Consider the following 21,109-nt stretch of genomic DNA (forward strand, 5'->3'; position numbering starts at 1 on the left):
TTGAGTGGTCGCATACCTCACAATGTAAAAGATATAGGAAAATCTTGTCAATAAATCACATTCAAAATATAAAGTAAATCAAGGTCCAGATATATATGCGGCAAATTTCAACGAGGAAACAATGTACAAGGTTACAGAACAAAAAAAGACTTCAAGTAGTATCTTGTCATCCCCTTTCCCGTGGTATAAAATTGTAATGGTTTTTGACTAGATCTACTACAGAGGAAAGGAAAGGTTTCAAACAAAGAACACGAAAAAATGGTGCCTTTTTCAGCTTTACAGCTATGTAACCTTACTCTCAGGAACTGTTCTTTACGTATCCTTTGGTATCTTCGGCAACCCTTGACCACAAATTAGCCATTTTCTCAGCACAATTCACCTATTCCAGTCAGAGTGAAAACAGCATTAAGAAAAAAAAATAGGGGCCTTTGATCACGGAAAATATAGAACGAACATGAGCAGACAGTAGACAGTGAGACACACAGCATTATTTGTCTAGTTCTATCATCACTGCGATTTTAAGCACAAGGATTCATTATTTATAACTTCAATTTGGCAACTACCAGGGATGGTAAAACATAATTATCCTCGTGAGTGACCCTGCCCAAAACAAAAATATACGGGGTATTTTATACTCCGTATTACTTTCCACGTTTCAGCAATGGTTCATGAAACATGATCAGCCTTTTCCGTATTTGGGCAAATGGTATTATTTTATGTGTTCCATCGAATTCTAGGTGCCAATATGCAGATTCCACACTTTTTTTCCTAAGGGTGTCACCAACCTCCATCCTAAGAAAAACAAACCCGCCCATGCTCTTTATTTTTATTCTACCTAATTAGACTACACCATTGGAGCAATTAGGCATACTACAACACCAAAGTAGAAATTTCGGAGTTGTCTAATACTAGGACTTAGGTGAATAGGTCATTCATTTCTTCAACTATTTCGGACAAAACACTCTTGGCCCTAAACTGAGTAACTGAAATTCATTCATCGGAGTTCAGCAAATTCCATCCACGAAGTTAATCCGACTAGGTGTATTCATAATATTTAACTTTAATTAATTTATTCATTAATTAGTACTCCCACCCAGTTTCATCATATTCTAACTTCAATTAATTTATTCATTAATTAATACTATAAAAGGAAGTTCGATAGCAATCATCCAAGTATCTAACCTATGCAAAGCAACATAGCTCAATACCAACAGACAATTCCTTCAATAAAAACAGAGACAAGATAGCAAGTAGCAAGGGAGGAGCAAAAGTACAGAATATCTACCTGATCATGTACAAAGCCCTTCAACATATTCAAAAAATCCGTGCGTTTGTCTTTGTCAAGCCTTTCAAGTTCACTCCTATTATTTTCCTGAAAAATTACCAAATTTTAGGCTTCAAAAATATTCTGTAGTTGGTAATAATTCAAGGTGGGAACCAATAACTGAAACGAATTAACATCACAAATATGTAAATGAGCTCTATAAAACTACAGCTGAAATAATTTTTTTTTTCAAAAAGGTAAACCAAACAAGCATCATTGCAGCATTGAATGCAAACATGAGTCCCTTGTCACATCGTGACAAATTTTCTATTAGAAATAGGAAGAATCCATCAAGCAATCAAAAGAGGTAAAGTGTTAAATGTTATATTGAGAACTGTCAATAAGCCGGTAGAAAATCACAACCATATTGATGGCAAGAAAAGACGTATTACCTAAATTTTCCTGATATAGTAGTAATAATGAAAAAGAACATGAAGTCAGAATAGTGGCCTACAATTAGATATCTCCTCATGTACTATCCATCCTCCATACTAATCTACGTTGGAAGCTTAAACTTTTCTAAGGCTATCTATACAGGGAAAGTTTATAAGAATTTTTCTCAACAAAGTTGAAAACACTCAGATCAGTCTAGGTCTCTAATGCAATAGTATCTCTATAAAATGAACGCATCATTCACAAAGATATTTTCAGATTAAATTATAATTATAATTATTATTATGTGATACTAATTAGCCACTCAAAAAGCTAATTTACATAATACCCCGAAAAAAAAACATATCAATACTCTATACTATAGTGTTCCAAGCGCTCTAAACACTATAGAACAGTACTTCATGCACTCCAGTCTGAAGCCCCTAAGCTTATTAGTTCAGTAGCAAGCTACAGGCCATTATTCACTTTGAGATAAGTGACTAAGCGGTAACCAGTTCATATGTATTTGTCCACATTACTGCACGAGTCAAATCCAATTGATATCAACAATTATATTGTTACCTTAATTCGTTCATATTCTCTAACTGCACAGTTCTTTGAGTCTTCAGTGATTTTTATGGTCTCCTTCAACTCTGCCATTTTGGGATTTGATTTGTCACCGCCAAAGACCTTAGATGATGTAGCCTCGAGTTTTTCAGCCTTCGATTGCAGAGTAGATAGCTCTGACAGAAGAGTCTGTACTGTCAATAAGGCATTAGCACGATCTGAATATGCATTGCGAGCAGCTAATGAAACTCCGAGATATTCATGAAGTGTATCCTGTAATTCAAAAGGAAGCGATAGATTATTAGCAAATGGATACACCCCTTAAGTATAGAATCAACAGATCATATCGCTAGCAAATGGACACCAATAACATTGCGGGCATATCTCAATCAAGAGATCATTAAAGAACAAAAACGCACCAGATTTTTCACTGTCTTGGCATTTAATTCCCTGTGTACCCTGCTTCCTTTAACAGCAGCGGTTGCTATATTTTTAATTTCCGTGGCACGTGCTTTCTGAGTGTCTAAAATTGCTGTCTCGTTCTCGAATTTTGTTAATTTGATGAATGATAAGCCCAACTCCCCCATCGTATCTGCCATATCTTGCTGCGCTTTGACCAGGGATTCAGCCTGAAAGCGATCAAATAACCAACCATCAAACAACAAAAACACTAGTAAAAATTGAAATAACAAAGTGCAACACCGACATAAGCAAATCACTAGTGACCTGCTTAGACGCCTCGGTAAGATGCAGCTCGAAATCAAGAAGTTTCCCCTTCTTCTCCAAAAACTCTTTGTCCTCCTCAACAAGAGGCGGCTTTGAATTTCCCCAATCATTAGTGACAGACTGCTTAAGCTCTCTGAACAACCTCATCAAATCCCTTCCTCCTTTAGCAGGCTGAACCGCCTCATGTGGAGCCACGACACTCCTCGACTCCCCAAACAACTGCATTGGCAGCTTAGCCGCCCCATCAAGCATCCTAGAAGCCACATCAGTTGACGTAGGCAAAGGAAGCTTCCCGGGGACCTGCAAAAACACCCTGAGCTCATCGCTCTTCTTAATCACAGGATGTTCACCCAATTTCCTTAAATACTTCTCCAACGCCACGCACCTCTGCTCCACAAACTCCTGTTTCTGCATCACTTGACTTTCAACCACACTCTTATCCGGCCTAGGCGGTATAAAAAAACCTCTATAAGCCTCCGCTAACCTATCTGCCAAAGTCAAAAAATCCCTAAACCGCCTCCTTACAGTCACCTGCGCCCCTCCAAACCCGCTCATATTCGTCTTAGTCGTAACCAAATACGTCACATAACTATTCCCTCCTGGCACAATCGAATTAGACGAAAATTCTACCTCTTTCTGCGGGTTTGACACGGTAATCCTCAAATACTCCGAACTAGAGTTCCCATTACCACCACCCCCAATGCCATTACTATCCCTATCCCTATCATTTTCCGTATCCGTGTCCGTATCCTTATTCTTATCCTTATCGCTAATAAACACATCGGAATACTCCGAATCGTCGAAATGTGGGGAACTAGTCAAGGGATCCGAAACGGAACCTGAACCCGAAACCGAATCGGATAAAGGGTGGTTAAAAATTAGGGTTTCCGAATCCAAATCATCGGATCCTTGGATTTCGGATACAGAACCCATCATCCTTAACTAATTAATTGAAATTAACAGCATGCAATTCAACAAAATATCAATTTAATTGAAATTAATACAAATATAATCGAATTTCTAATCGATAATCTCTAATTAATTAAGCGAATTGACTGACCGCGAAGAAGAAGATGAAGAACGGAGATAGGCTGGCAATGGAGAGGAGTTGAATATGGAAACAACGGGGTGAAAGGCACTAGAGTAGCTAGGAAAATAACTCAGATAGTCGATACGGTCTCGGTCAATTCTTTACGTTTTCCTTATTTTGGTGTCTCGATTATTATTTTATATTTTATATTTTTTATATTTTATATTTTATATTTTATGTGGATGTTGATGTATCTACAATTTTACACGTGAAAATTGTTTTTGTACTTGCTACCGAGTACATTTGAAGCAGGTTTATCTCTTATAACCGTCTGTCAAAAATAAATATTACCTCCGATTTTTTAGAATTATCTAATCTAACTTTATAAGATTTGTGAAAAGTATTTTAATTAAATTGAGCAATTCTAAAAAAATCGAAAGGAGTATAGAGCAATTGCAATTTGCGATTATTATTTCACTCCACTTGTTAACGGTAAAAATAATGTGATATTAAACTAGTAAACTCTATAATTCTTGTGAAAAATAAAAAACGCGTAGATCATATCGGAAGTGAGGGGTATTGATCTTATATGAAAGGGTGTCATTTTAAAGACCCTAGTTCTCTCTTAAAGAACAGCAAGTCTCCGTTGTGACGAGCATATCCGTCATAATCTTGCGACGGGTCGAGTAATACCCATGTGGGTAGAAAGGAGAAAACAGATTGTTACTCCCTCACCAAGTCCCCTTATTTACCCACCATACCGATTTCTCCCACCCTCGTCAGCATTTAACACCACCACCATGCCTACCACACTACCGTTATCCACCACCACCACGATACTTCACATGACACACCGTCATTGTTCACCCCCGCCATAAACACCTTGATAAATAAAAGAACTACGGAATGATTATATTATGCAGAAGCTACCCTAAACAATTCGAAACAAGATTAGAGAAAATCCTCATCGTAAGAACTAGCAGACGGGATTAATTAAAATGCAGATCGAGAGAGTTAACACAACGTTCAGCTGCAAAATTATTAATGCCGTGATTATTCACAGAAAATACTGGATCGGAGAGTCTACAGGACCAGAAATTACAAAGGGTCTGTACAGTTCGATGACATTTTAGCGGGGGGTGAAGCTTCTTAGCGAAGAAGAAGTTCACTTAATATAAATGGGTTTTATACAAATTCACCACAAAAGTATATATATGTACGTTGTTATAACTCTACTTAGATAAAAGCAAATAGATAAGCGCACCCCCAGAAGTTTGTTCTGGATTAATAACTCGATCATTGATCCTTCGACTCCACTTTCAAGGCGGGTGATTTACAAATCGGGCAAACGTTCTTCACGAGCAACCATTTCTTCAAGCAATCTGCATGGTAATCATGACCGCATTCTAATTCTCCCACCTCATCTCGGTCTTCATATTCATCCTGCATTGCCAAAACATGTCACTCTCATATTAGTTTCTATTCTAACCAACTATTCACAAAGCCTCGCAAACGAGTAAAGCCAAATGGTCAGCGTTAATACTGTCTCCAAATGACACAGTCGGACAATGTCAACTTTGATTCGTTATTTTCTCATACACTCGTGAGTTTCATTCAAGTATAGGACTATAGGAGTAGTTATGAAGTGCAACTTTTTAAAAATGAGTATGAAGATAATTATTGTAAATCAAACATGACAAATAAACTCGTTTCATCCCTTTCATATCGTTTCCCACCGTCCCTTTGACTTTGGTAGTATACACTTGCACAATGATACTAAGACAATATTTTTAAAGCAACAACAACATTACCCTAGTGCCTCAATGGCTCCCGCAAATTACGAGGGTGGGGGGTGGGGGGTGTCGTATGTACGTAACCTTATCCTTGTGTTAGCAACACAAACAGGCTGTTTTTAAATGACCCAAGATAAAAACTGCATGGAGAACTGCATCAAAGGACTGATACTTTACAAAAGAAAGAAGCGCAGCCACTTTAGTTAGTCACTTTGATTTATTCCATAGTAATAATATGATGAAAATTGTCTTGACAGATCAAACATGACAAATTTAACGCTCTACGTATTTGGAAAGATTAATTGTGAAAGTTGACCACCAAAGCCAAGAAGAAAATGGTCATATCTCTAAATATATTTGGAGGAATTCAGTGACAGTCAAATGAGGACAATACATGAGAGCAAGAAATTACCTGGCATATAATACAAGAATCGTTAGTTTGATCCATGCATGGCAACTCCTCTAGATTAATGGCACCTATTGAACTATATCTTTTGGTTTTCAGATGGCCTGTGATATCATCCTCCGAAAGCCCAGTGCTCACAGTACCAATGCGCTCGCTCAAAGCAAGAAGCTCCTGAAATGAACGAAATCAAGAATCATGTTATAATAGCACCAAAATATTGAAGCTGACTGCGGTAATCTCATTATTTTGATGAAGACCAATATCTTCAACTCACCTCATATGACATATCATCAATGTCTAACCGCATATCTCTGTGATTATCATTGAATTCGTCAAAATCTACTTCATACAAATTCGGGAACTCCAGAATTGCAACTCTCTACAATCATTAAACCAAACAGTACTGTCAAAAACAATATTTACGTTCATAGAGCTAACCAGCCCATCCAAATAATAGCTGAAGATTTTTCAAGACTTTCATTGTATATTTAAAATAAAAACAAGCTGAATGAAACCTTCAATTACCATCCGATCAACGCCCGTGCTTCACTATTCACACTTACCAAAGACCAATTCTCATATGAGACGGCTTATCATAAGACCAGCCCATGATATGGTTATGCTAAGGAAAAAAACAAGCTGAAATTTTCAATTACAATCACAACTCACAACCATATAAGTTGCCTCAATATTCACAGTAAACAAACACAAGATGTGGGTTTATTTACGAGAAGTTGTTTGTGAATTATTGGGTAAATGGTTGGATGTTTTTTTTAACTTAAATGGGTTAGTCTCACATTGACTAATGTGAGACTGTCTCATAGGAGACTAATTTGGTTCACAAATACCGAAATAGTAAGGGTTTAGAGAGTGGACTTACATCTGCTTGCAGATGTCTTAAACGGGGAAGATCTCGACGTCTAGAAACTCCATCAGGTAACATGCCTCTACCCTGAGAACGGTATATTCTAATGCCTGTTGGTCGGTTTGGTGCCTCTGGGCTTTCTGGGGATAGGCTCATGGCATCATGCTGCAGACTTTCATTTGTAGGAACCCTAGATGGACCAGCCGGAAAAGGAGGATAGCAAGCAACACCATAGCCGCGTACTCCTTGCATATTTTGAGAAGGGTGAAGGTTGTGGTGCTGTTGAATCAAGGGTTGTGAAGGCAAGAAATTTGCAGAGCCATGGTTATTGGAAGCTTCAGGGTATCCTGAAAGACCACCACTGCGAAGATCCGACGCACCCCCGTGGACACTGCTCCCTGCATTCATTTGAGCAAAGCTCTAGTTAGTTGACAGAACCATTGTTTGGAAATGGGGGTCATGGAAAATTTGGGTTCAATTCCGCAAACTGGAAATCGGTTCCAAACAGATGCTGGATAATTATGAACTATTGCGGTTCTCTAAACTGATTGCGCTTTTTTTTATATGAATTAGTAGTCATCCCAATAGCAATTCAGACACAATTTTTCATTATGGGTCATCTAAAAATTGTTTCTCTATGACGTTAATACAGGTGTAAGGCTGCGCCTACCCACCGTTTGTGGGAAACCTTGAGGCACTAGAGTTATGTTGTTATTATATACTTGCAATAACCATATCAGTTATGAAGATAACAGTTTCTAAGTTATGAAGATAACAATTTTTCAATATTCATGCCTTTTTAAGTTTAGATATAAGTTATGAAGATAACAGTTTCTAAACTAGACAGCTTAAAACATCTGAAAAAATGGAAGAGTATTCAGAATACGCAGCTAATAGAAGAAGACGAAAAATCATTTGGAAGAAAAGAAATTACCTTGAAAGTACGGCAACATGGGAAGTCCATTCCACGGCAAACCACCATTGTTAATGGCTTGTTGCTCCAACCATGTACAACCAGATGGCGGAAACGATTGATTACCATAATTTCCTTGAGGTAGGTAGTTATAGCTGTGAAGCATACCAGAATCCATATGTAAACCAACAGCATTAGATCTATGCCTTGCATTAACCCCTGATCCTACTTCCATCATCGAATGATTGCCATTACCAATGTACTCAGGCAATGCAAGTTGTGCTTCCATAGAAGCAGGTCCAGAATCAAAATGACAGCTAGTCATTGGAGCAGCCGAAGAGCTACTAGGTCCCGCTGAAGCACCAAAATGGTGAACATTTCCCGGCATTCCTTCAGCATTCTTTCTTTTACATAGCCCTCTAACATCTTCTGTTTGGAAATTACTCCTCCTATCATATTCACCAAAGGAAACTCCATTGCTTCCATAATTGCTTGAAGAGGCTGAGTGATCAGCAAAACCGTGATTAAGTGGGACTGGAAAAACTCGTGCACCAGGTGCAGGGTTCAAGTGAAGGTTAAAGAAGTTGGATGCCGTTGGAAGACCTATTTCAAGATTTGTTGCAGGATGACTAGACTGGTTATATGCCATCCCGAAAAACGTGGGCCTACCAACATGCTCCGATAAGTGATGAAGATCAAAGTTGTTCACATTCCCTGAGGGGGGAAAACCTTGATTCATATGAGATGGGTGGAAATTTGATGTATTGCTCATGAGAATGCAGGGTTCTTGTCGCAGATGGCCCTGAACTTGCTGGCCGTTTGCTAAATCATGAGTCTGATGGCTACTACACAGCATATTCCTTTCATCCATGGCTGACGAAAGACAAGATAATGCTCCGAATAACTGATTAAAAGAACCAAAAAACACAAACCCATAGGCTCAGAAATTAACTATGATTCTCCAAACAAATACGCAGAATAGCTATTCTCATGAAAGCAGGCTCAACTCAGTATTTACTTATAAAACAAATGAGACTAACACCGAATTAAAAGCAGGCTCAGTATTTACTCGTATTGAGTAAACAAAGAGAGTAAACTGCAGTGTAGTCACTGGCATTGAAACAGATTGACCTGATAAATAGTATTAGTAGGCACAAATGTTAGGCACTCAACTAATATCAATGAGGGGATGGGGAGGGGGGTGAAGCATAGTGTTTTCATTCCACATCTTTCTAATTTTAGAAGGTTAATTTGGCTTGTAGGAGCGAAAAGAAATCCTCCCCATTCCTCTACCATATGTTTTCCTCAATCCCAACTTACAATCAAAAAATGGAAATTTACTCCCTTAACAAGAATCAGAAGAAAAGCTAACTCGATTCAGAGAATGCAATTTGGAATCCCTGGCATTTTCTCAGTGGCATCATAGACAAAACCCAATATCATTTCAGCTATGTCCACTTGTTTAAGATTTTAAGCTTAAGAATATTAGCAGGCAAGGGCGAGAATTGAAAAGGTAGGTAGGAAGAGGGGAGGTGAATGAAGCGAAGGAGGAAGATGGGACGTGAATGAAGCGTGGTGTTTTCCTTTCAAATCTATCCAAGATTGACAGAACTTTATTTGGCTTGCAGGAGGAATAATGGATCCCCCATTTTCTACCCTTCATTTCCCTCAAACTCAACTCATGTTGGGTCCCACCCAAGGTTTCTCCATGTGAAGTCCAAGTTTTAATAGTAGCCATACTATTAGTAAAGTGGCTGTCCACTTTTGTTGACATTGTATGAGCATGCAATATTGGACTTTGGTGAAAGCACGTTTTGTGTGCTTTGGTTTTCCTCTGACAAAATAGTGCATGGCTTGCCTATACATAAAGGATCCATTTCACTTGGGATTTGGCAGAGAGAAGCAAGGTGCTCACTTACATCGAAATTGTTAAGTGTTCCCTTGGTATTGTTCTTCACTGGAATTTGGTGGAGTACAAGGCAGACCTTACGGTATTTGTAAGGTACTCACACAAATAAACAAGGGGTTGAGATTCGGGTAACGGTTCAACCGGGTTTGAGTATGTGAGGCAGTATAACGAGTCTTCTCTTACAATAATTTAGAGGGTTACTCTAGGGGTACAATTGGTGGTGATTTCCAATTATACTGGTGGTCTAGAGGGTACTAGTTTGTATTCCTAAATTATTGTCGGGTCCAAATTCGGTGTGTAATTTGGTACCGGTTACGTTGTACTGGCACTATCTTTATAGTGGCACTATTTTATAGTGGATTCACTCTTTTCGGCTGGTGGGTTTTACCTCCGTCTTGGAGGGTTTTGCCCTGGGTATTTACCCTAAATCTTGTCTCAACTTATTATTAGCTTGCGGTTTATTTTACTTTTACATTATATATCGATCGGTGCTTCCGTTGCGTGTGGGAGATTGGAGCTTATTTCCCAACAACTCATGATCCAGTCAATGGAAAACTGATCCCCAAACCTTTCTGTCCTCTTTCTTTCCCTCCAAATTCTTCCATCCAAACAAAGGGTCAAGCTATTCAAAATAACATCATTGGAAAACTGAAGTATTGGTCGCGCCAGTATGTGGTACCCATTAGCAGAATTACGCAAAGATATATGCTCCTACAGACCTACACCACTACATTTCTACACTCAAAAATATCTCGTTAACTGATCCTGGGTGAAGTAATAACAGTTGCCTGTGAATATTTTTCATCTAAAAACAATTATTGCAAGTTGATAATCAATGTAGCCAGAAAGAACAGAAATGACACAAGTACACAACTAGCTCATGAAAGTCGTACGAAATAGAATAACATGGAAAAGACAAGACAGGGATAATATTACAACTTCAATGGAGAGGAACAAAGGATTTACAATGTGCTACGCCAATGCCCATCAGATGACAAATCTAAACATCTGCCCAGCTCCTAATTTTAGTCAAACAATTCAATGATATAATACGTACTAAGCAAGAACATAAGCTCCGACAAGCAACGCAAAACATCAACACACACGAAAAGCATATGCCAGACCAAATTACAAGCAAAAACTCAATATAGACGTGTAATACTGTCAAAACCAAAGAACTCTCCTACACAAATACTTCCTCCCTTTCATTTTTATTGTCTCAAGTCCCCATTAAATTTATTCCAAAATTATTGTCCCCTTTCTAATATTTCCCCTAGCTAATTTAACTACCACCATCTTTATCCCAATAACATTGTTCTTACGCTCTTTAATTCAAGGGTTGAGTTAATGTTCACACTTTTACATTAATTAAGTACCGCCATCTCCATCACAATTAACATTCATTTTAATGTCCTATATAATCTGAGCTCTCTGACCGCGTCCTAATTTCATTGATCCAATCCATTTTCTTTGATAGACATTACAAACAATTCTGAAAACCGACACAAAACAAATAATATTGCAATCAAATTCCATAAGCAAGCTTCTAACACGTTAAAAATTCATATGAATACATCCACAAGCATATAAACTAAAACAAGAATCATCAAACAAATCTAGTAACAACAATTATTAAATTAAAAACACAATTAGAATTACATTACCTTGTTATCATCAACAATTCAAAAACAGCTGAAAGATACCAACTTCAGCAGATTATAATCAGCAAATGACTTTAATTTACCTGCAATTCACAGCCCAAAAATAAAAACCCAATAATAAAATCGCCAATTACAAATAACCCCCCAAAAAAATCTGGGTAATAATCCAATAAACTTCGTAACCCTAATTTAACAAAAGAAACCCAGAAAAACATAAAACAGCGTCAAAATCAAGCAATATATGACCATAATTGCAAAAAATAAGAACAGCCCAAATGATAATTGATGATGAATTGAAGAAAAAACATACCAATTAGATGATTAAGTTGAATAAATTGTTAGATCTTTGATGATGAGGTAACCCAGAAATATGATAAAAATAAAGAAAAAGAAGAGAGAGAAGAAAGGTAACGATGATGATGGGGTTCTTTATTTATCGGTGTTTGGACAAATAATGTTTTTATTTTGCGGAAATAAAATGAAATTATAAAATAACCGTTGTAGTGTAAAAACGTTTTTTTTTTTTTTTTTTTTTTTTGTTTATTGGAAAAAAGGGGGGAATAATGGAAAAAATAAGAAATTACTTGGAATAATACTTGGAGGTAAAGGAAATAAGAAATTTTTGGGGGTATTTAGGGAAATAACCCTTTTTTTGAGGGGATTTATGGAAAAAATTGGAAGAATTTAAAGTGAGCGAGTTTATTGTAGAGATAACAATCGAGATACTCGGATTGGTTATGGGTCGAGTTAAAACGGGTTAAATAATATTGGTTCAGGTTATGCCGGCTTAATAACAGGTTCGGGTTGATTACAGTTCATGTCGGATTATTTTCGGATTGGGCTTCACTACCGAGTCAAGTTAGAAACATATAATCTTGATTTAACTGATAATTTCGGGTTACAGCTATTTAGAGATATATTTTTTTAGTTTTAATTTTACAAAAATAAGATGAATATCAATTTAGTCTTATTTACACTATTATTAAGCGAATTTTGTTTTCGGGTCAAGATCGAGGTGACTTAATATTGGGTCACGAGTTTGTTCGTGTAGGTTTAGGTCTATTTCAAGTTGGGACAAATAAGGTAATTTTCGGTTGTCAGTTTTACCTCGGGTCAAGTCGGTCTCCGTTCACCCAATTTCGGTAACTATCAATCGAATTTCTAGTTTGTTATTGTTAGGTTTTGAATCCAACTCCAGACTTCAGAGTACCACATTTGATAACTTAACTAACTGGCATTTGCAACGAACAACCCTTTTATTGAGGACGATATAAACTAAATCGAAGGCGTTTAATGTAATGATTTATATCGGTTCAAAACGTTAAATATGAGCTAATTTTTTTATGGTGTTAGTTTCAAACCTTTTTATAGTGTGGGAATTGTAGAGTTACTTGAACTTGTAATAATAGTTGTCATATTGGTATACATGATTTGCAGAACCATTGCATAATTATGCAGTTGACACAATGGTATAAATGTGTGATGAAATCACGGTTCTATAGTTAATATACCTTGTGTTTTGTACATTACTCGCACTAAGAGGCGATTATAAGATCTCATTGTATCCATATATCTAGTGTAATCAAACACTGAGATTTGCCAAATGACATGTAAACTTTTGTGAATAATAATGTAAAAAGATTTTTTTTTTTTTTTTTGGGTACATAAGAGGGCAAAGCCCAAGACTAAGGAACTAAACGAGGGGTCGTAACACCCATAATGTCTTCGCGAAGAATAGTTCGAAGATCGTCTGGTGGATCATCGATATGAATAATATAGGTAGAGGACAGGACTCCTTGATTTGCTAGCCAGTCACTAGCTTTGTTGGCTTCCCGAAAGACATGTGAGAGCTTGACCTTCCACCCGGGTTCCCGAATCAATTCTTTGCTTCGATGGACAAGTTGACGAAGGCTGTTGCTTGACAATTGATCTTCTAACACCATTTTGACACAGTTGGCATTATCCATATGGACGACTAGCTTATCGATGTGAAGAGCTTTTGCCCTTTCGAGACCAGCGACCAACGCTAGCAATTCAGCTCGCATCGACGTACAAAACCCACCCGAGAACATATAAGCCGAAATGAAGTTCCCTGTTTCATCTCTAAATAATCCTCCGCAGCCTGCCGGACCCGGGTTTCCCTTTGAAGCTCCATCCGTGTTCAGTAAGCACCACCCGTGAGGAGGTGGGTGCCACCGTATGAAGATTTCATTTCTAATTGAACCGGGCAGTGGTACAAACAGGGAGAATTTATCGAAAGCATTTTTCGAAGCTTCGAACTGTTGACGAAGAAGATCAATGGGCCGAATTGGATTATCATTAGACCGACCAAACGCTATATTATTCCTCCACCTCCAAATCCACCAACACGTGATTGCAAATTTCATAGACCAATCTTGTGTGTCAACGATCAATTTGTTAGTTGCATTTAGCGAAATCCAATCCGCAAAGGGGGGAGAGTATAAGGCATTAGACGAGTTGGGGATGCCAAGTGAAGACCAAACTTCACGTGAGACTGGGCAATATCTTAGGACATGATCCATGGTTTCCTCGTGAGCTTGACATCGTGGGCAGCTAGGATCATTTGAGAGGTTGCGTCTTACTCGATTAACATTGCACATGGCTCGACCATGCGCTGCTAACCAGATAAAAAATTTAATTCTTTGTTGAACCGGGAGCTTCCAAATGACATGCCACTGTACTTGATTGGTATCTGGAAAGGGTTCAAGGGCTTTGATGATATTCATAGCGGATTTAATAGAAAACTTACCGTGAGAGGTGCCGTTCCAATAGAGAGAGTCGACTAAATTCGGGTCAGATGACAGCGAGAAAGAAGCAATTTTTAATAGGCTCTCTCGCGGAAGGAAATTTGCAAAAACATCCCATTTCCACCCGTGTTCTTCATCCCACATCTCACTAACGGTCGCTCCTAATAGGTTATGTGGAATAGGCATAACAGCTGAGTCAGACAATGTTCCCGCCTCAACCCAAGAGTGATCCCAGAAAAGAGTTCGTTGACCGTTTCCCACAGCTGAAGTAGTGCCTTTAATGATGTTGCTGGCTTGCGAGGAAATACCTGCCCACACATTTGACATATTGGCTTTAGAATTAAACATATCGACGTCACATCGTCCGTTGCAATATTTCGAACGAAGAACACGTGCCCATAGACTTTGTGGTTCCGCTAATACACGCCAGCCCAATTTAGTTAAGAACGCAGCGTTTGCTTGACGGGAAGAATTGAAGCCGAGACCCCCAGCTGACTTGGGTCGTTGTATGGTTTCCCAAGAGATTAAGTGGACCTTTTTATTATTTTCGTCACCTCCCCAAAGAAACCTTCTCGTTTTCCTATCCAACGAGTCACATGTAGTCCTTGGAATTTTCGCCGTCTGCATGCTATAGTTTGCCATGGAGGATAGAGTCGATTGAACCAGGGTGGCTCGGCCTGCTAAAGACAAATGTTTGGTGCTCCAACCTGCTAGACGTTTATCAAAACGGTCCATAATACTAGCGAAAGTATTTCTCGTAACCCGGCCATTAATCGTTGGCATACCCAAATATGTTCCTAGGTCCTCTGTAGCTTCAATCCCTAGCCTGCTAGAGACCGCCTGTTTGACCTCCATATGAGTGTTCGAAGAGAAGAAGACCCGGGATTTCGAGTGACTTACTTTTTCCCCTGAAGCGCGACAAAAAATGTCCAACACTCTAGTTATAATAGTTGCTTGGTCAACTGTGGCCTCCGCGAAAAGGACCATATCGTCTGCAAAAAATAAATTAGAGATGCTAGGACCATTCCTACAAACCGAGATGGGCTTCCAATTATTTTCCCGAACTTCGGCGTCAATTAATTGCTGTAATTTCTCAAGGCACATGACAAACAAATAAGAAGATAAAGGATCTCCTTGGCGTACCCCTCTCGACGGAGTGAACATTTCAGTTGGCTCCCCATTCCAAAGAATTTGCATCTTCGAGGTCGTGACGCATTCCATAATAACATCAACTAAATAGGCCGGGATGCACATATCATTCAAGGTATCCCGAATAAAATCCCAACACAATCGATCATAGGCTTTTTCGAGGTCAATTTTAATAGCCATATAACCTTTATTGCCTTTCTTTTGTCTCATGGTGTGGACAACTTCCTGGAAAACCACTATATTATCTGAAATTTGCCGGCCTGGAACAAAACCACTTTGTGTTTCCGAAATTAGGCGAGGCAGCACACGTTTAATTCTATTGGCCAAGACTTTGCTAACGATTTTATACGACACATTGCATAGGCTAATGGGTCGAAATTGAGTAATATATTCGGGACCTGTTACCTTAGGGATGAGAACGATATGAGTATCATTGAAATTGTCAGGGAAACCCCGGCCATGAAGGGCCTTGATCGCCGTTGCACAAACTGATTGACGAACCACTTCCCAGTTCTTTTGATAAAAGAGGGCTTGAAAGCCGTCAGGACCGGGTGCTTTCAGTGCTCCCATGTTATGAATGACCCCTTCGATCTCTGCTTCCGTATAAGGGCGTGTGAGCCAGCTGAAATCTTCATTACTGAGTTCGGGGAAGAGGTCATACGGGATCTCAGCATTCACGTCATAATCCCGTTCTTGTGTATATAACTTCTTGTAAAAATCGATGACATGAGAAATAAGGGCAGCCTTATCCTCAATCCAGCCGCCATCATTCCCTTTCAATGAATTAATTCGATTCCTCCATCGTCGAATTAAAGTACTGACTTGAAAGAATGAAGTATTTCTATCTCCGTCTCTAATGAAATCAACTCGCGATTTTTGGTACCATAAGATTTCTTCGCGCTCGATCACTTCATCCAACTCTTTACGAAGTTTTGCTTCCAATACGATAGTCCCTTTGTCCCTCGTAATAGCAAGTTTCTTTTGACAGCCATCAATCCTTGCCCATAATTCTCTTTTTTTTCTAAAGATATTACCGAATACTTGTTCGTTCCAGGTTTGAAGCTTTGTTGATAACGAAGCTAGCTGTGCGGTCAAGTCACCTTCGTTCTGCCAATTGTCGACTACAAAGTCAGTGAACTTTTCATGTGTATGCCGAAATGAAATCCCGCTTTGCTTGTTAAGAGAATCATGTCCTTTAAACTTTTGAATTATAGCAAAGTCTTATTTAAAACGGACTAAACGGTTATAAACGTGAGATCGATCTAAAATAGTCCATATATCCAATTACTAATCGTAAAAGTAATTAAGTTTAATTCAGTTCCCATTCAGCTCTATTTATCTCATATAACTTCAATTCAGTTCAGCCTCATTCAGCTCACGTAAGCCGTCTCCCACTAATTTAGTGGGAGACATAATAGGGAAAAATAAATTCACTGGGACCCTCACCCCATTATGTGAGAAGTCTCTCAATAACGCTATTGAGAGTTATTGAGAGACCGTCTCTCTAGAGTTTTTGTGCTTAAGTTTAGTTCAGCTCAATTAAATTTCATTCAGTTCACTTAAGTTGAATTCAGCCCAATCTTACTCAATTAAGTTTATTTCAGCTCTATTAAATCCAAGAGAACAGAAAATTAAGACATATATACGCAATAAACTTTTTCAAAATAATCCATCTATCCGATTACTAATTATAATTATAATTAGTAAAACTGTAAAAGTAACTAACTTGATGAAAAATGATTTTCCACATCTAAGAAAGTTCCCACTAGCCGCCCTAACGACAAAACCAAATGTGAAAAACAAGGTATAAATAAAGTTATAAACTTCTTTGGTGGACTTCCAAAAATTAATTAAAACTTGGTGTACATGATTAGGTTAAGAAGATGCCCCATCTTTTGTCAGCCTTATGACAAATTGACAACAACAATTAATTAGCTGGCTTTAAATACTTGTACACACTATTGCGACATGCATATTCCCTTATCTTTATATATTCCGAGCATAAAATTTGCACATGACGAGCATGAGTTTGGCTTTACTCGAGCTCACGAAACAAAATTTCAGCTCGAGCATCGAGCAACCAACTTTTGATCACCTTGAGCGCATGCGAGTTAGAATTATAGCTCGAGCTAAAGTCAAGCCTATAAATAATTGTTCAGTAACTCAGTTTTTATCTTTTACTAGTTTTAACCCCGTGCAAAATTGCACGGGTTCGGTTATTAAAAATGATAAATATTTATTATCGTGTAAGAGTTTACTAATTTTGACCATAAATAAGTATATATACATCTTCAAAAAAATGCGGTCAAATAACCGTTTTTAAGACTGTATAAAAATATATGGAAAAACAAAGAGAATGGGAGGGAAGTAGAATGCAAAAAATTGAAGAATAATAGTAATACACTATATAATTATCAAGAACATCAAACATACAACAAAAAAAAATGTTCTTAAAAAAAAGTGGTGGGTCATAAATCCTAAATTCAAGCAACCAATCAAAAGAGTTTAAAAAACTCATCTTTTATATATAGGAGATTGTTTCGACAATTTTATTAACTTGATATTTATACTTCGTATGTAAGAATATGGGGAACGAAACTGAAAGTAATTGAATTCCCTCCGTTTATTCAATGAATCGGTATTACAATATATAGCTAGAGTACAATGTGAATGCAATCTCGTAATCTAACAATATCTACAATATTTACGGAACACTATCAAATAATTATATACACTATATTTATATTTACTAATACACCCCCGCAGTCGTAGCGGGAGGAGAGCGGACGCAAAGACTGGTCCGAAATTGTGTAAACAGCTGGCGTGGAAGTCCCTTGGTAAAAATGTCTGCATATTGAAAACTGGAGGGAACATGTAAAACACGAACATGGCCAAGCTGTACCTGCTCACGAACAAAATGTATGTCAATTTCAATATGTTTTGTGCGCTGGTGTTGGACGGGGTTACCTGCAAGATAAACGGCCGAAACATTATCACAGTAAACCAGAGCTGCTCGTGTAATTGGCATTTGAAGTTCAAGGAGCAAATTTCGAATCCAACTCGTTTCGGCAACAACGTTAGCAACCCCACGATATTCGGCCTCAGCACTGGATTTGGAGACCGTGGCTTGACGTTTAGATGACCAGGAGATAATATTATCGCCTAAAAAGACACAATACCCGGACGTAGAACGGCGAGAGTCGGGACAACCGGCCCAATCAGCATCAGTATAAGCAATGAGGGAGTGTGATTTGGACACGGAAAAAGTAAGGCCGTAATCTAACGTACCCTTAACATAACGAATAACTCGTTTCATGAAGTGCAAATGGCTTTCTCGCGGGTCATGCATGAATAAGCAAAGTTGTTGCACCGCATAAGCGATATCAGGACGGGTAATTGTGAGGTATTGTAACGCACCTGCTAGACTTCGGTACAACGCAGGGTCGGCCACGGGAGGGCCAGCAGCTGCACTTAGTTTCGAATTAGTGTCAACAGGGGTGGTGCTTGGGTTACAACCGGTCATCGAAGCTCGGGCGAGTATGCTTTTCGCATATTGACCTTGGGACAAAAACAGGCCCTGAGTGGACCGAGTGACAGCAATGCCCAAGAAGTGGTGAAGCTTGCCCAAGTCCGTCATAGCAAATTCAGAGGACAAGGTGGCAATTATACGACGAAGTAGCACAGGACTTGACGCTGTAAGAACAATATCATCAACATACAATAATAGAAAAGCAATGTCAGTACCATGATGATAAATAAATAAGGACGCGTCGCATTTACTTCCTCGAAACCCGTGGGATAAGATAAAATTAGCAAACCGTTGGTACCATGCACGGGGAGCTTGTTTAAGTCCATAAAGGGACTTGCGAAGGCGGCAGACATGAGACGGTGCAGCCGAATTAACAAAACCCGGTGGTTGGTGCATATAAACTGTTTCAAGCAAATCGCCATGTAAGAAGGCATTTTTAACATCCAATTGATGGATTGGCCAGTTACGAGAAACAGCGAGGCTCAAGACCGTCCGAATGGTAGCAGGTTTAACAACGGGACTAAATGTCTCGTCACAATCAATGCCGACCTGCTGCGTTTTGCCATTAACTACTAAGCGTGCCTTGTAGCGTTCAAGTTTACCGTCGGACCTGAATTTATGTCGAAATAACCACATACAACGAATTATATGAGCGTCAGTAGGCCGGGGTACGAGCTCCCAAGTCCCGTTATCAAGAAGAGCTTTAAATTCAGCGTTCATGGCGGCACGCCATTGCGGGTCAAGGAGGGCCTGGGTCGGGGATTTGGGAATGGGGGAGATGGTGGTCTCGGTATGGGCGAGAAGGTTCATACGGTTTATGGGTTTGACTATGCCATGTTGGAGGCGAGTAGCCATGGTGTGAGGGCGAGGGGGAGGTGGTGGGGGAGGTGGCGGAGGTGGTGAGGAAGAAGGGCTGGGGTCAGGTGTGGCAGGGGTAGAGGCAGAGGAGGGAGGAGACTGGGTGGCAGGGGTGTGTGTTTGAGAAACAGGGGTATGGGTAGTAGTAGAGTGGGTACGGGAAGGGGTTGGGCTTTGAGGTGGGGTGTCGGGTTGGGCTTGGGGGTAGGCAAACAAGTCAGGTGAGGATGTGACGGGGGCGGGTTCGGGTTCAAGAAACTGGTAGCTTGTTTTGTCGGGTATGTAGGTGGAGGCGAAAGGAAAGACTTGTTCATCGAAGGTAACGTGCCGGGACAAAATAATTTTACCTGAAGCAATATCAAGACACCGGTATCCTCGATAATTTTGGGGGTAGCCTAGGAAGACACATGTGACGGAGCGGGTTTGTAATTTGTGGTGACGAGTGGCCGAGAGGTTTGGGTAACAAAGACACCCAAAGACACGTAGGTGAGTGTAAGTGGGATGACGCAAAAAAAGGGCGGAAGCGGGGGATCGGAGTTGTAAAATTTTGGAGGGAAGGATGTTGTGGAGATATGTGGCTGTATGTAATGCGTCGACCCAAAAATCTGGTGGAAGAGAGGCATGGGCGAGTAAAGCGAGTACTATTTCATTGAGGCGATGAATCATTCTCTCGGCTTTGCCATTTTGAGACGATGTGTGTGGGCATGAGAATCGAAAGGTTAGGCCGTGTTGACTAAAAAATTGATGAAAGGAAGTGTTGTCAAATTCACGACCCATATCGCATTGGAAGCTTTTGATTTGTTTTTCAAATTGGGTTTTAATGTAGTTGTTAAATTGTAGGAATTTGGAAAAAGCCTCGGATTTGAATTTAAGCGGGTAAACCCACACATATTGCGAATAATTATCAATTAAAACCATGTAATATTTAAATCCGCTTTTACTACTAATGGGAGAGGTCCACAAATCACAGTGAATTATATCAAAGGGGGATAAAGAAACGGAAATGGAAGAATTAAAAGGTAAACGTTTATGCTTGCCAATTTGACAAGCATGACAAAGTTTAGAGCTGCGCTCTTTATTACACGAAATGGTCTTTGTGGAACGAAGACAATCAACAATATTAATTCCCGGATGACCAAGGCGAGAGTGCCAAAGGTCCGAGGTAGACGCGGCTAAACAGGCTTGGGGCGGCTCTGTGGAAGGCTTGGATGACACGGGGTAAAGTGTACCGGTGCTATT

General features: G+C 39.2%; 2 protein-coding genes across 3 annotated transcripts; both read right to left on the reverse strand.

Moving 5' to 3' along the window:
• Positions 1–69: 69 nt before the first annotated feature.
• On the reverse strand, positions 70–4,189 carry LOC141656358 (sorting nexin 2B-like). Its single transcript, XM_074463222.1, has 5 exons — positions 2,990–4,189; positions 2,683–2,892; positions 2,279–2,536; positions 1,286–1,372; positions 70–379 (listed from the first exon to the last, which is right to left on the reverse strand). Exons 1-5 carry the CDS (start codon positions 3,923–3,925, stop codon positions 299–301), a joined length of 1,572 nt encoding a protein of 523 aa, XP_074319323.1. The 5' UTR covers positions 3,926–4,189; the 3' UTR covers positions 70–298.
• An 844-nt stretch (positions 4,190–5,033) lies between these two features.
• Positions 5,034–12,170, reverse strand: LOC141656356 (putative E3 ubiquitin-protein ligase ZFP1). Of its 2 annotated transcripts, none has more exons than XM_074463219.1 (7): positions 11,877–12,170; positions 11,570–11,649; positions 8,018–8,900; positions 7,099–7,481; positions 6,493–6,597; positions 6,225–6,389; positions 5,034–5,462 (listed from the first exon to the last, which is right to left on the reverse strand). In XM_074463219.1, exons 3-7 carry the CDS (start codon positions 8,865–8,867, stop codon positions 5,316–5,318), a joined length of 1,650 nt encoding a protein of 549 aa, XP_074319320.1. In that variant the 5' UTR covers positions 8,868–8,900; positions 11,570–11,649; positions 11,877–12,170; the 3' UTR covers positions 5,034–5,315. The 2 variants fall into 2 exon arrangements, with proteins under 2 accessions (XP_074319320.1, XP_074319321.1); XM_074463220.1 differs by having other exon boundaries at positions 8,018–9,674; positions 10,436–11,649; positions 11,877–12,004.
• Between the last annotated feature and the right edge of the window lie 8,939 nt (positions 12,171–21,109).

Source organism: Silene latifolia, chromosome 5 (genome assembly GCF_048544455.1).
Source record: "Silene latifolia isolate original U9 population chromosome 5, ASM4854445v1, whole genome shotgun sequence".
NCBI classification, from domain to species: Eukaryota; Viridiplantae; Streptophyta; class Magnoliopsida; order Caryophyllales; family Caryophyllaceae; genus Silene; species Silene latifolia.